The following is a 16,020-nucleotide window of genomic DNA, read 5'->3' on the forward strand; positions in this document are numbered from 1 at the left end:
GACGAGAGCACTGAATCCAGCTTCACACAGATATGAGCTGGCGAAGGGTAGCCTACTTACTGTGAGTTTTATTTTGCTTTCACGACAACTGGGAACTGGGAAAAAAATACAGGTCAAATCTAGAATGAGGCTCAAGTTCCCGAGTTGGATGACCGTTCAAAACTATTTCTCCCAATCGGAGCTCGATTCTTAAAAAATATATATATATATATATATATTTTTCCCCCCCAAATTCGTGGTATCCAATTGGTAGTAGTTACAGCCTTGTCTCATCGCTGCAACACCCGTACGGACTCGGGAGAGGCGAAAGTCGAGAGCCATGCGTCCTCCGAAACACAACTCAACCTAGCCACACTGCTTCTTGACAGAATGCACATCCAACCCGGAAGCCAGCCGCACCAATGTGTCGGTGGAAACACCATCCACCTGGCAACCTGGTCAGCGTGCACTGCGCCCGGCCCACCACAAGAGTTTATAGTGCGCGATGAGTCAAGGATGTCCGTGCCGGCCAAACCCTCCCTAACCCGGACGATGCTGGGCCAATTGTGCGTCGCCCCATGGACCTCCCGGTCGCGGCCGGCTGCGACAGAGCCTGGGCTCGAACCCAGAGTCTCTGGTGGCACAGCTAGCACTGCGATGCAGTGCCTTAGACCACTGCGGCACCCGGGAGGCAAAACTTGATTCTTTCCGAGTTCCCTGTTGTCTTGAACGCACTGAAGTCGGGAAGTCTGAGTGCGGCTTTTTCCCATGATCTTAGGGCACTCTCTCGTAGCCTAGTGGTTGGAGCACTGGACTAGTAACTGAAAGGTTGCAAGTTCGAATCCCCGAGCTGACAAGGTACAAATCTGTCGTTCTTCCCCTGAACAAGGAAGTTAACCTACTGTTCCTAGGCCGTCATTGAAAATAAGAATTTGTTCTTAACTGACTTGCCTAGTTAAATAAAATTACAAAAAATAAAAGTTGTATCTTTTAGATTTGAATAATTCTCATTTATATTTCCAAGGTTAACCACATTACAATGATTTGAGCTCTGTCAGGTTGGATGGGGAGCATCGCTGCACAGCTATTTTCAGGTCTCTCCAAAGATGTTCGATCGGGTTCAAGTCCGGGCTCTGGCTGGGCCACTCAAGGACATTCAGAGACTTGTCCCGAAGCCACTCCTGTGTTGTCTTGGCTGTGTACTTAGGGTCGTTGTCCTGTTGTAAGGTGAACCTTCGCCCCAGTCTGAGGTCCTGAGTGCTCTGGAGCAGGTTTTCATCAAGGATCTCTCTGTACTTTGCTCCGTTCATCTTTCCCTCGATCCTGACTAATCTCCCAGTCCCTGCCGCTCAAAAACACCCCCACAGCATGATAATGCCGCCACCACCATGCTTCACCGTAGGGATGGTGCCAGGTTTCCTCCAGACGTGACGCTTAGCATTCAGGCCAAGGAGTTCAATCTTGGTTTCATCAGACCAGAGAATCTTGTTTCTCATGGTCGGAGAGTCCTTTAGGTGCGTTTTGGCAAACTCCAAGCGGGCTGTCATGTGCTTTTTACTGAGGAGTGGATTCTGTCTGGCCACTCTACCATAAAGGCCTGATTGGTGGAGTGCTGCAGAGAGGCCTGATTTGGTGGAGTGCTGCAGAGATGGTTGTCCTTCTAGAAGGTTGTCTCATCTCCACAGAGGAACTCTAGAGCTCTGTGAGAGTGACCATCGGATTCTTGGTCACCTCCCTGACCAAGGCCCTTCTCCCTTATAGACCTTATATAGACAGGTGTGTGCCTTTCCAAATCATGTCTAATCAATTGAATTTACCACAGGTGGACTCCAAGTTGTAAAAGCATCTCAAGTATGATCAATGGAAACAGGATGCACCTTCGCTCAATTTCGAGTCTCATAGCAAAGGCTCTGAATACTTATGTAAATAAAGTATCTGTTTTAGATTTTTTATACATTTGCAAAACATTCTTAAAACCTGTTTTCACTTTGTCATTATGGATATTGTGTGTAGATTGAGAAGGATTTTAGAAGTTCTCCCACTTCCCTATTTTCATATCAGGTGACCCCACATGGGGTTGCGACCCCTAGTTTGGGAACCGCTGCATTCTATCTTTATTCTGCCTGGAGAATTGAAGAGAACTGTGTAGTGAGCAAATTTGTAGCATTAATGTAATGTAACATTTCCAACAGTAATGGTAAAACTTTAAGTTTGAATGTAGCCAAGCTCACAGGTGACTCTATACTGATTTTTAGATCTTTGTCAGATCTCCATTATCTGTTGAATAATGTGACAAATCCGTTTGCTATTCAAAAACAGTGTCTGACGTCTTTGGGCGGCAGGTAGCCTAGTGGTAGGAGCGTTGGGCCAGTAACCAAAAGGTTGCTAGATGGAATCCCCGAGCTGACAAGGTAAAAATGTGTTGTTCTGCCCCTGAACAAGGCAGTTAACCCACGGTCCCTAGGCCGTCATTGTAAATAAGAATTTGTTCTTAACTGACTTGCCTAGTTAAATAAATACAATTTCAAAAAAGGCTGCAGTGAGGTTGTGTTAAAGGAATTTTATATCTTAATGATAATAATTAGCAATCAATAAGCCTTGACTAATCCCCAGGGTTTGTAAGACACCGGGTTTAAGAATAATTAGGCAAGGACTCAGCTTTCTGCAAAAGGTTAATTCGGCTTTATTCAGAGAACGTTCTGAGGTCCCAATAACAAAGACATTTATTTTATAGTTCCCTCCCTGCTAACGCACATACATTTACACAAACACTAGATATATGAAACACTCCTCGGATTTCTCACAACCGTTAATCACTATCCAGCGCTGTCTGTGCTCCCCCCCCCGAGATTAGCGAAACCTTGGAGGTACCTCCCGGTTTTCTCCAAAGTCTCTCCAAGTTTCTAGGTCGGGTAAAACAGATGTCTACTGTTCTCTTATGTCCCTGCTAAAACACCCCTGCTAAAACACACACACATTCTCTTATCAGGTTGGGAGTGTGATAGGGTGTTTAGCACCTCAAAGGAAGGTAGTAAACACGGTCGAAAGCATCTCTCACACACACACACACACACACACACACACACACACACACACACGAACATGGTCAAGATCATCTCCTCAACACACTGAAAAACCAATCGGATCCAAACCACCACGTCGTTCAGGTCTGTAAACAGCTTCACCCAAACTCATCTGTTTTCTAGACAAGGTTGGCTTGGTTCAATCAACCACAGATAATGAATTAAAATACTCCTGAATAATTGCGGGGAAATTGAATCTTCTTCCTATTCCACTATTCCTACAGCAATACTGTGAGTGGCATTACCTGTGAAAGACATTATTTGTTGCGTAATTGAATTGTAATCCAAGGGATAGTTGATGGATAGGTAGTAATCTCACACGGCTATACCATCTGGAAAAAAGAAAATAGAAAAATGAATCGAGGCCATGTTCCTGTTCAATGACTTTAGTGAGTGTATTCCATTGGCACAGTGGCTCTGTACCTTTTGCTGTGAAACGAAGCCTGGGTATCTTTTCTACATCATAAATGTGACCCAGTCTCACATAATTATCAATGATTAATGGACCCTCATAAAAGACGGATATCAACCTGGTTCAGCTTCTCCACTTGACGCCATTGTTACCTTGGCATCATTGTTACCATGGCCTTTGACGCCATAAGCTCCCGTTTGAATGGGCAGATGATTAATGCCTCTAGCCCCGCCTCCTCCAAGTGCCCCCTGACAGTGTTCCTTCCTACAGTTTCCGTCCCCAATATGTGCTCATTATGGAAAAAGCAGCGACTGCCTTCCTGTGACCTCCGTTCTGTGTCAAGCCTCTGATGTGGCCGTATGGACTGTAGAGTGTCGATTGAGTTCGGCCAACCTCCATTTTGTGTCATGCTCAATTCTGTGTCATGCCTCTGATCGCCTTCCATAAGTGGCCGTTGTAAAGAGTGTCAACCGTGTTTCCCGCCGACCTCCATTCTGTGAGGATCCTCTTTTGAGAGCCAATAACAACGTGTTGACACCATTCCAGACACCTCCGTTATAGGTCAAGCCTGTAGACCTCTGTCTGTTCTCCATAGAGCTCTGATTATAACCGGTGTCGTCTACGCTCCGTAAACTTCCATTGTGTGCCAAGCCTGTAAGACCCCTAATCATCTGTTGAATACTGCAAGGATTTAGTCAATAGAAGGTAATTGGCACTTTGAATGCAGAACCTGCACTCAAACAATTACTCTCAGAAAACGACGACAGAACCAAAGCTAAGGCTGACCAGGAAGAGTGTATCCATCATGGGACTTCCACTTCCTACTTACTCATCTTACAAGCTCTGGATCAAAATGGCTGCCTTGTTGCTGATGATGATTCTGTTGGAACAAAAAAGGGTATCAATGACCCAGCTAAAGGCATTAGGTCTCATTGACTGAGTAACTATTGGTGATATGGATGACCGCAAAGGACCAGTGCGGTGGGTGTTCAAGAGATGGTCTCAATTCCCAATGGATGATGTCCTCCTTTCAGTTCAAATGTGTATATTGAGTGGAGTGGCCTTCATGTTTTGAATAGACTGAGTTGTGTTCCGTTCCCTGTCAAGTGAAAATCCCTTCCCTGCACCACTGTTGTACCTGGCTGTCGTCGTGACCATGGGCTCTATAATATCTAGAGTGCTGTGCAACAGGAGGTCCATGTCTCATCTTCGTGAAGAGAGAACACTGATGACAGCGGAGGGCAATCATCACTTACATGCCTGACATACACACATGCAGGGACACACACGTGCATTCATGCACATACACGCAGGCAGACGCGCGCGCGCGCGCACACACACACACCTCTGTTCTCGCCCTTCCACCCTGGGCTACTGATGGAGCTGTGAGAGATGGTCTCTTTTCATTTTTTAGGATTATGACATTATTGCCCTTACTGTGCTTGTTCCCTTGGAAACAGACGACCCTTTCCCTGCATAAGGGGGCACCTCCCTCTCTCCTCTTGGCTTGGTCTTTTCAAGGCAGTAGACACTGGCTGTACAGGACAGAGCCTTCCAAACAGGGCAATGTTTTGAACTGTACTCAACTAGCAATAATGTGGTATATGCTGTTAACTTATAAAGACACTCAAATAACCGTGACCACTTGTTGTGTTTCAACAGCACTTGTGGTGTTGTTTTGTGTGTGTGTGTGTGTGTGTGTGTGTGTGTGTGTGTGTGTGTGTGTGTGTGTGTGTGTGTGTGTGTGTGTGTGTGTGTGTGTGTGTACAGTATGCATATGTGTAGTCTTTTACATTCGTACCTGAATACATGTTGAAAATGGCTAAGAAGAGCCTAAATTGGAACACAGTGGCCGTGGAGTAACATGCTATACATGACATCAGAGCTCTGGCTCTGCGCTGTGTGGGTTAGCTAGTCATGTTGGCAATAGAACAAGCTCTCAAATCATGCTCACCTGATCCAGATTGCGATTTATAATGGAACGTTTTTGGATTGCGTAAACAACAACCGTAATTGTGTGACGGCGAGGATGCAGAGTTGTGTTCTTTCGGTTCCTCAATGGCACAGCTACTGTAGGAGAGCTGAAAAAAGTACCTTAAAGTTGATGACTTCTTTGAATTGCTTAAAACTGTGCACACTTAATTTTGTTGCACCTACCCCACATTTTCCAGGAATAGTCTTATGTTGCTGAATGTAACCAGAATATTTTCAGATTTCGTTATCAACAAATGCGCTGAAAAATTTACAGTAAATGTAAAATGCACATAAAATCAACAGTGTAATGTTTGGATTCAGTATTGTGTCAGGTGAACTGTTGTGTCCTCACCTTTTGATCTAATAATTTTCCCATTATCTCCAAACTGTTCCCTTTCAACTACTACCATGGTTATGCATATGCTTTGCATTAGTAATAAACCGATATGACATTTTTGACCGATATCCGACATTTTCTTTGCCAAAAAAACTTGATACTGATAACCGATATTAAACATTTTAGCTGCCTTTTAAGCATTCTAGTACAGTTAAATAGTTAACACACACACATGGACGCAGCGGTCTAAGGCACTGCATCTCAGTGCAAGAGGCGTCACTACAGTCCATGGTTCGAATCCAGGCTGTATCACATCCGGCCGTGATTGGGAGTCCGATAGGGCGGCACACAATTGGCCCAGCGTCGTCCGGGTTGTCATTGTAAATAAGAATTTGTTCTTAACTGACTTGCCTAGTTAAATAAAGGTTACACACACACGCGCGCCACACTGACTAAAAAGGTATTTTGTTGGCATTTACGTATGTCCCCATTTCCAGTAAAACATAATCAAAACCTATTTCTTTCACTTACTTGCTGTGCTGTTTCGTTGTTAATTTGTTCAGTCATTTCATTCTCAACCAGGATTTCTATGGAACGCTGTTTGGGTCTTTGTGTATCAAAAAAGATACATGTCAAATAACACTGTTTGACGTGTCAAATAATCTTGTTGACCAATCGGTACCTGAATATGACTGCACGTCAAATAATAATTTTATGCGTTCATACATTTTTTGCGTAGTTATTACACATTGATTACACTATCACTTATATTTCACGTGTTGCAACTATTCATTGATATGTATGCTATGATGCTGGTAAAGTTGTCTCGCGCACCTACAGTGCTGGTCATTAAAAAAAGAGAAGCTAGCTAGCTCATGGATGCAAACAATGATCTTCCCCAAAAACATAGCAAAACAACATCTGTTTCAGTAGCTATAGATAGCTTGCTAACTATATAGCTAGGTGTCGTCATCATAAAATAACCCTAATTTATAAGACAGTTCTTATTTGATTAGTGGTGGTCGGACCCATCTATGTGTAGCTAGCCACAATAAGGTTTAGTCACAATAGCGGACTTTGCGGGTTAGCCTTCAAAATAAAAGTATGGCATAATTCTACTATTTGTATTCATTTGCATCACTGTCAATGGCATACTTTTATTTTGAAGTCAAACTGCAAATTCCAGTATTGTGCCTAATCCTTATTGTGGCTAGCTTCACAACACAACCCGGTCCGGTCGAGCCTCACTAGCCAGATGAAGCTAGCTGGCTGCCTATAACGTTAGCTTTGGGCAACAGGGTTAAGTAGCTTGCTATGAACTGAAGTTCAATTTCAATAGGTGAACAACAAGTGGCAACCTAGCTCTTAATTACTCACACAAGGATTCCTAAATCATTTCTAAGAATAATAAAAAATTATTGCATTTTCTACTGGTCATTGTTTTCAGGCTGGTTGTATTGGTGCTAGCTAGGTACCAAGCTAAAGCTAGCTACCCCAGAAGTTGCGGTCGAACAAATTATGCTTTATTACCAACACATCGTTTGTGGCTGATGTTTGCTTGTTTGCAGACTTTTTTGTACAGCTTTGACAGTGCTACTGCAACTTTTTTGACATGCAAAGACCCAAACGACGTTCCATAGTATGTATGTCGTGAAGCTAATAGCAGTGACGTTATTACTGTGTAACTCCGGTAGCGCAACATCTGAAAAATAGCGCACTTGGTAGTGTGTACTGGTGCTCGACCAGTCGGCAAAAGCCAACATCACCAAAGACAGAGAACAGTTGATTGTCAAGGGCAATGAATTCCATTATCTTGGCTTTAATGGATTTCGCCTTTGAGTTGTCTCGCTGAAATTTTCTTACTCTTTCAAATAATTGCTCGACTTGTTGACTGCTCGATCCACACAGCAGACATTGTGGGCTAGGTTAGGAATGCTGTGTTCCACGTGTAGCGCAAAATGTTACGTGGCGTCATTACGTCCTGTACCTATGTTATATAGGTATGCATGGTAGCTTTGACATTGGTTTTTAACATCGCCGTTAAACTAGACATCGGGCCGATTCCGATATGTTCACCGATATATCGTGCATCCCTACTTTTCATATTACTTCTGTTAAAAACATTTCAATTTAGCCCTGTCTATATAGGCCAATTCACACGAGTGTAAAGGGTTAACTGTCTGTTATGTGTGTGTGGTCCAGTTACAGGACAGAAATTAACCCTACGGTGACACAGCTGTGGATCTGAGTGTGTCCATTTGCCTTTCTTTGCGCACAAGGAAGCAGTGACTCTCACCCGGCCCAGATCACCCAAGTGTGACTAAACACCTACCCAAGCCTCCTAAAGCCTCCCTTGGAATCAGATTAAACTCCTTTCCTCCCTCTCTACTCACCACCCGGCACTGAGGAATTACTAGCCTCCTCTTAGGGGAATTACATTTGGGGCGAAAAATTGAGCAGTTTCTTCCTCCATTTCCCTCATGAAACCTCTGCTAGCCCTGGCTGAGACTCCAGTGACTTTAAGCTAAGCTGCTCTGAGATGAATCACAGTTTCCACCCTACTAACCTCCACCAGGGCCGTGTTCAGTAGGCACAAAAAAGAAGAAAACGGAGTGAAACGTGGAGGTACTATCTGAACTAGTCCAATAAGAGATTGCTGTGCTTAACATCTTGCAACAGTTTGCCATAATGAACACGAACCAGATTTTGCAGTACAGTCGGTGGAGAGGAAGAGCATCATACAGTGTAGGGAGCTAGTTGCTTAACACTGAGCTGGAATTAGGAGCCCTTACTGTACGTCTGAATGAGTAATGACATGACAAAAACCTGACATGAAAAATCTAAATCCGCTCACAGTGGCTGCAAACAGAGCATCATACAGTAAGCTAGCTGGTTAACACTGTGCAGGAACCATTATGTCTCTGAATGAGTAATGACATGACATCATAAACCTGACATCACAAGTCTGAACCCCATTCATGGCTTTCACACTGAGTGACATGACAAATGTAAACACATTCACATCAGTCAATGCTTGATGACCATCACATAAGCGATATTATAGTCAAGCCCACTCTAACACACCATGACAATTGAGTTATATAGTATGCAATAACCCGGCGTAACCTGCCACGAATGGTTATGCCTACCGTCCATGTTATATGATGCATATTGTATGGGTTATATGATGCATATTGTATGGGTTGTATGATGCATATTGTATGGGTTATATGATGCCTAGGTAAGAAGAAGCTGCATTATTTCTGGGTTGTAAAAGTTACTGAAACTATGCTATGCTCTAACAGACCTACTATATCAGCTTTATGACCCAAATGCCAAAAGGTTTTATTGCAGATGAAGACGAGGGAAAGCTTCATCCCACATACTAATAGAGGGCTATATTGTTTTATTGAAATTACCCCTCGAACAAGCTTCTGATAAATCTATGTTTGGGAGATATCTGATTAAATACCTACTGTGGTCCATAATGTTCATATATTATGTTGGAAAGTAAGACTACTGGAAATTCATGATTTGAGTCTGACTTCAAGCCACAGTAAATTATAGGTTTTCAATTAGAAGCTTTAACATAGTGATGTGCATTGAGTGTTGGTGCAGAAAATAGCTGTAGGGAGACTGTATATCCAACGTAAATCATTGTTACAACCCTGATTGAGAATTAAAGGCCCCATGCAGTCAAAAAACGTGATTTCCTGTGTTTTATATATTTCCACACTATAATGTTGGAATAATACTGTGAAATTGTGAAAATTATGATAATGCCCTTGTAGTGTAAGAGCTGTTTGGAAAGAAAAGCGGCTGACATTTCAGCCTGCATTGATGAGATGGAGTTTTGGCCTGTCTGGTGATATCCCCAGGCGATAAATTAGTTAATAGACCAATAAGAAAGAAAGTTCCAAACCTCTCTGCCAATAACAGTTTTCAGTTTTCCCCTCCCCACTCAGACCACTCCCAGACAATCCTAGCAAAATAATTTATTGAGAAATGCACTTTGTTTTAAAATAGTCAAAAAAGCTTCTTCACAATCACAGTAAGGTACTTAATTGTTATCCAGAAATAATTTGATATTGATATAGAAAACGACTGCATTGGACCTTCAAGTATGATCAGAAGGCACCGATCACACAGATTTATGCGAATAATAGACATGTATTAATTAATCTATGCTATTACAACCACTGAGATGGCCAAGCCAAATCTATAACCTATCGCTTCTTCTCCACAACAGTCCTGTTTTATTTCCCATTAAAACAGAAATACTGGAGTTGGGCAAACTTGAGGGGGAATCAATCACATAACACAATAATGTCTGAATTCATTTATTTCTCCAGTTTTATAACTCCTCCACGACGTTACTTAACATGATGGATGGTTACTCCTTCTGTCATCCACTCAGGCCATGGTTTATATTATATCAGAGAGGAGTAGATTTGGGGAAATATTGCCACCCTTTCCACTTCTGGATCTGTGAGTTTATGATATTATTCTAACCTGACCGCTGACAGCCTTCATCGTCATATTATTTATTATTATTATTATTATTCCCATCATTATTATCCTTACTTTCATCATAATCATTATTGTCACCATTATCATTTGTATCGTCATCGTTATCGTTGCTATGGTGATCGTAATCGTCGTCATTGTCATAATGGTCATGGTTTCGCCGTGTTGCAATGCAAATTATTACAGATAATAGACAGTTGAGGCATTAATACGCACCACACGAAATGAAATAAAATAAAACCGATTTGAATCTCTTAGAATTACTGTATGATTTGAAAACGATTATTAGGTCCATCAGCGTTTTGGTAGTGTCCTTATTTATGGCCTCTCGGGTTGGTTTATGATGAAAGCAGCATTCTACCAATGTCGCTTCCCTCCTATCCCCTGTCTCCTCCACCCACCCTCTGACTATCCATGTCTGGGTCGAAGTTGATTCACTGCCACATCGATTGGAGGTTGTCTCCAGACTCCCTTTGTCCTTGGTGTGGTGACTGACTGTCCTGCTCCCCTATCCTTGACTTCTCCTCAGTCTCTTTGGCGTGACATGGAAGACCTGACACAGTCAGGTTAGAGGCAGGGCGCTCTGCTTTTCAACACGTTCTCATGTTCACCTCTCAAGAGCACTTCACACACTGAGACATACAGAAGTGACTATCAGGCCTTCAGCTGGAGTTCAGTAGACTTGTATTTGGAGGCTCAACTCACCATTAGAACCAGCACTTTTGTGCAATTTAAAGGGTGGTTATTGTAAATCAATATAATTATTGCAATTACACTTGTTATGGTCAAACTCACCCAATGTTCTAACTGAAAGTACATAGACAAAAAAGAAAAAACATGCTGCCTTGTGCCGGCAGTTTTCAACAAACCTATGTTTTCGTTTTCATGTTCCTCATACGCAGTGAACTGTTCTAAACAGTCAATTATCCTTTCAACGAGTTTCACAGTAATCCCACGATTATTTAGCAAAAGCCGGTAAGTGCGTGCCTGTTTATGCTTTGCGCTAAAAGAAACAGTGGCGTGACTGAGCCGGAGTGACGTTGAACAGCCTGCTGTTAGAGCCAGCAATTGGATGCCTTGCTTGCCGCAGGTCGACTCTAAAACCCTCTCCCCTCGCAATCGTATTATTCTGACACATACTTCATAATCAAGTCAATGCGCTGATGTCTACATATCTTGATCACTTATTCCAGATCCAAAGCACATTTCCATTCTCGAATCCATCTCCATCTCAATTCCACAGCACTGAATGACAGAAACCAACGTCTCTGAATTGCAACCTTCCGCCATAACATTAGCATGGGCATGGTTTTTTTGGAGTCAGGATCGATTGCATGGAAAGAGAGACATTATCATTCAGATAATTATCCCTTGTTCTGCTGTCGGAGGGGTATTTGAAGATGTAATAAGTATTTATTGTAAAATCCACATTACATTGTGGCCCCTCCATAATTGATGATAATGAGATCACAGCGAGACCCTTCATTAAAAGTTAACATGACATTTTCTCTCTGCTCTTCTAATGCTGTTTTCACCGGCTCATTTACTTCTCCTTCTCCCTGAGAAAGCAAAGCCTTATGAAACCTCACCAAGTCGTTCAAAGTCTTGCTATCTTTTTGAGACCGTTATTTCTGATCTAGGTACAGCCTAAAAGTAATCAGTCTACAGTTGTTAAAGGGATAGTTCATGTTGGTTTCCTTACCCTGTAAGCAGTCCATGGACAAGGTTTTAAAACAATCCATGCTTTGGTTAAAAACTTCTTCGGGATCAGTGTCCCATCCACAGGACAGTTGAGCTAATGTAGGCTAATGCGATTAGCATGAGGTTGTAAGTAACAAGAACATTTCCCAGGACATAGACATATCTGATATTGGCAGAAAGCTCAAATTCCTATTAATCTAACTGCACTTTCCACTTTACAGTAGCCATTACAGTGAAAGAATACCTTGCTATTGTTTGAGTAGAGTGCACAGTTTTGAACATGAAAAGTTGTTAATAAACAAATTAGGCACATTTGGGCAGTCTTGATACAATATTTTGAACAGAAATGCAATGGTTCATTGGATCAGTCTAAAACGTTGCACATACACTGCTGCCATCTAGTGGCCAAAGTCGGAATTGCACCTGGCCTGGAATAATACGTTATGGCCTTTCTCTTGCACTTCAAAGATGATGGTACAAAAACCATACGAAATAACGTTTTTTTTTTTTTTTTTCCTTTTTATTATCTTTTACCAGATCTATTGTGTTATATTCTCCTACATTCCTTTCACATTTCCAAAAACTTAAGTGTTTCCATTGAAATGGTACCAAGAATATGCATATCCTTGCTTCAGGGTCAGAGTTACAGGCAGTTAGATTTGGGTATGTCATTTTAGGCGAAGTTTTAAGTTTCCTTGGCACTGTTTCCAAATGCTCAAAATTATAATATTGGTACCATGACTCCCATTCAAGTTACAGTTCAGATGTAAGCATTTTTCACGCATCATGTTCAAATCATCTATAAGTGACTTTGTTGAGCTTCACAACCAATTTGAGATACTTTTGGGTTTGGATATGTTGTACAAAACATGCTAATAACGCTACCAGGATTTGGATGGGATTTGTGCCACAAATGCTAAAACGTTAGCATTTGGAAACAGTGCCAGGGAAATAAACCCAAAGCATGGCTTGCTGTCATAACTTGTCCATAAACTGCTTACAGGGTAAGGAAACCAATGTGTCATTTTATAATTTGATTGAACTATCGCTTTAACTGTACTTCTTGTTCTGATCCAAGTGTAGTTGTGCAAATCCACCACTTTGTCCACATTGCTCTGGATCCAGGAACTGTACAGTGATTCATAGCCATTGACAGTTTCACTGATCCAAGTACAGCCATTGCATGCTCATCCCATCTCATAGAACCGTGAAACCCTGATTAATAAGGCCCTGCTATTAGCTTTTAATCATCACTCAATACAGTCCCCCTGTATTTACAAGTCTACAAAATGGATCGCATTAACCTATGGCAACAGTGCAGTTGCATTAAGGCTTGTCTGTTCTTTAGTCCCCTGATGAGACTGTTGCTCCAAAATGGCGGTGGTGATGGATGAGTGGTGAAGCCCTACAGTAAGTGCTCCTTTCGGCCTGTAGGAGAGCAGTGGATCTAGTTTCACTGGCAGATAGCCCCTCTAATAAGGCCACCAGGGCCTGTATCCATGGAGATGCAGCCGTAACCTCTTCAGCCTTCTGCCCTTTGACCTTTCTCTTTCAACCACTAGCGAGGAAAGTCTCATAAAGAAACAATCACTTCAGGGCAGGTTATAGGTTGGGTCGTGCTTTTTTGCCGTCTTAGCTGAACAGCAATGTTCCCTATTGTTCAGAATGACCCAATTTCTTCTGGAACAGCAGGTTCCACTAAAGTTGTCCTAAAAATACATAAAATAAAGGCACTTCTCAGAGCAGTTTGGGAGCACCAAAATAGAATAGACATCCACTGAACTGCTGCGAGACTTTTGTCTGACTAATGTGTCTCATTATTATGGACGTATTTAATCCCTCAGAGAGACCATAGTTCACCTCTTCCTCCGCATTTATTAGAGATTACAGACCGCTGTATATCTCTCTGACTGCTGGCGCCTGACAGTGCACTGTCTTCCTTCTCGGCCTCACAGCAAGTTGTGCCACGCAAATGAAAATTGTCTACCTCCTGTATATCATTACGTGACGTGATTCAGAAACCAAATAATTGTGAATAAGGGATAGAATTTGAGCGATCATTTTTTTCTCGCGTTGGTTTGTTGCGACCATACTCACTGTTTACTCGCTTATAGCACTCTGTGGCGTCATGTGGCAGTTCGTAATGATCTGGATGCTTCAGACCATTTGCCGGCTATACTGCAGATTTATGGAAGTTATTGATCATTTGGATTTACGGTGTGACGGCTTTCATATGGGTGGCTGTGGTAATATAAGTTATGGGTTGTGGTCTCGCTGGGGTGTTGACAAGCCAGTATCTCAGGGGTGGGAGGTGGAGAGATGGGACAGGGTTGTTGATATTGTTTTGGCCATCATTAATGTTAACATGAGACATTGGCCTTGATGCTTACTTTGTTTCAGCCAGATCAGACTTCCTGAATAAATGTAGGCCCGGCCGATACTCCGCTAGGCTGGTTCTGTTGATCAGTAGGCCTATTTGTTGGTTTGAAAGCTAAAAGAAGCCTAGCTTTGAGTGGGCACGTTGCACCATTTTACTTAGAAGTTTGTGAAAATTGTTACTACAGAAATTGTGATAATGGTGTAAAAACCTCTTTAGTACGTTGTTACCCATCCTCTCACCATTTGCTACTATAATGTAACCTACATATTGAGTAATTGGGTCATGAAAAGGTCAAAGGGCTAACAATTACTAGTGGTAGCTGTTAACTGCGGTGCATCTCTGAACATCAATGCTATTGATCTACAGTGGCATCATTTAGTGTAGAGCGAACAACATTTAGTGTAGAGCGAACAACATTTAGTATAGAGCGAACAACATTTAGTATAGAGCGAACCACATTTATTTTTTATTTTCCCATGAAATATGGGACCAGCACTGTACATGTTGCGTATATATTTTTGATCAGTATACTATAGTTCGGAGAGAGGGAAAGAGATAGACGGAGACAAAAGGTATAGCTACAATTCTGAGAGATCTATAGGCACAGCCAGCAATCTGTAGCCAAGCTAAAAGACAGAGCCATCAGAGACTATCTATTATTCAAGCAACCAATACACTCAGCTCCACCACCACTATTATCCCCCAGTGTCTGAGCTCAGCTCGGTTTCCAATGTGGCGCTAGTGTAGCCAAACACTGGGTGTACGCAATGAGGCTATGAGAATGCGGAGCTCTGTGCTGTGCCGTGCCGTTGTGTGCGTTTGTGTGTGCCCGTAAGGCCTGCGAGACAGTGAGGAGGTAGTGGTACAGTACTTTGGCTGCCGTAGGCTGTACAAGCCATCTGGAGAGATGATTAGCCACACATTGTTTTTTCCCCCCTCTGCTCTTAGTGGTGTCTGTTCTATGTCTTGCAAGACTTCAGGCTAATTTAGATCTGCTAAAGCTACGATACAGGAAAACAAATCAAGTTGACTCACTCTTCTTCTCTCTCTCTCTCTCTCTCTCTGCAGTTTGCTGTTTCGTGGTCCACAAGAGGTGCCATGAGTTTGTCACGTTCTCTTGCCCCGGTGCGGATAAGGGTCCCGACACAGACGTAAGTAGCCGTACCCCACCCTCTACCCCTCATGTTCTCACCGCCTCTCCACTCTTAGGGTCCCTAAGCTTCTGTCAATGTACCCCTCCCAAAATGCACCCCTAGCGAAAGGGGGCACCGCCAAGGCACATCTCTTCTAAGCCTGCGTCCCAAATGGCACCCTATTACCATATAGTGTATGAATATGTTAGTATAGGGTGCCTTTTGGGACGCAGGTTAAGTATATGGTTACTCTCAAAGTGACAGCCTTGCAGGACAGACCGAACGTCCTCGTCTCGTTGACCGGGGCTGAGCATTAAGGAAGAAGAATGAGTCTGCTCCTTGTCTGACAGGAGATCATTGTGTGTGGAGGCCCAGAGCTGTAGTATCGTACATCACCTTGCTCTGTGTATTGGGAGGCCAGTCAGGCTAGTTTTTTTGGCTTGAAGTTGTAGGAGTTGAATTTCGGCAGAGTTCTTTGGTTTGGTATCATAAAG

At 42.7% G+C, this 16,020-nt stretch overlaps 1 protein-coding gene across 2 annotated transcripts in view; it reads left to right on the forward strand.

The window, feature by feature from the left end:
- LOC106564882 (protein kinase C alpha type) overlaps positions 1 to 16,020 on the forward strand; it is a 266,895-nt gene that overhangs the window by 71,038 nt on the left and 179,837 nt on the right. For both annotated transcript variants that reach the window (XM_014131369.2, XM_014131371.2), the window contains exon 3: positions 15,462 to 15,544. In XM_014131369.2, coding sequence (XP_013986844.1) covers positions 15,462 to 15,544 — 83 coding nt within the window. The remainder of the gene's footprint in view (positions 1 to 15,461; positions 15,545 to 16,020) is intronic.

This window comes from Salmo salar, chromosome ssa12, assembly GCF_905237065.1.
Source record: "Salmo salar chromosome ssa12, Ssal_v3.1, whole genome shotgun sequence".
Classification (NCBI taxonomy): Eukaryota; Metazoa; Chordata; class Actinopteri; order Salmoniformes; family Salmonidae; genus Salmo; species Salmo salar.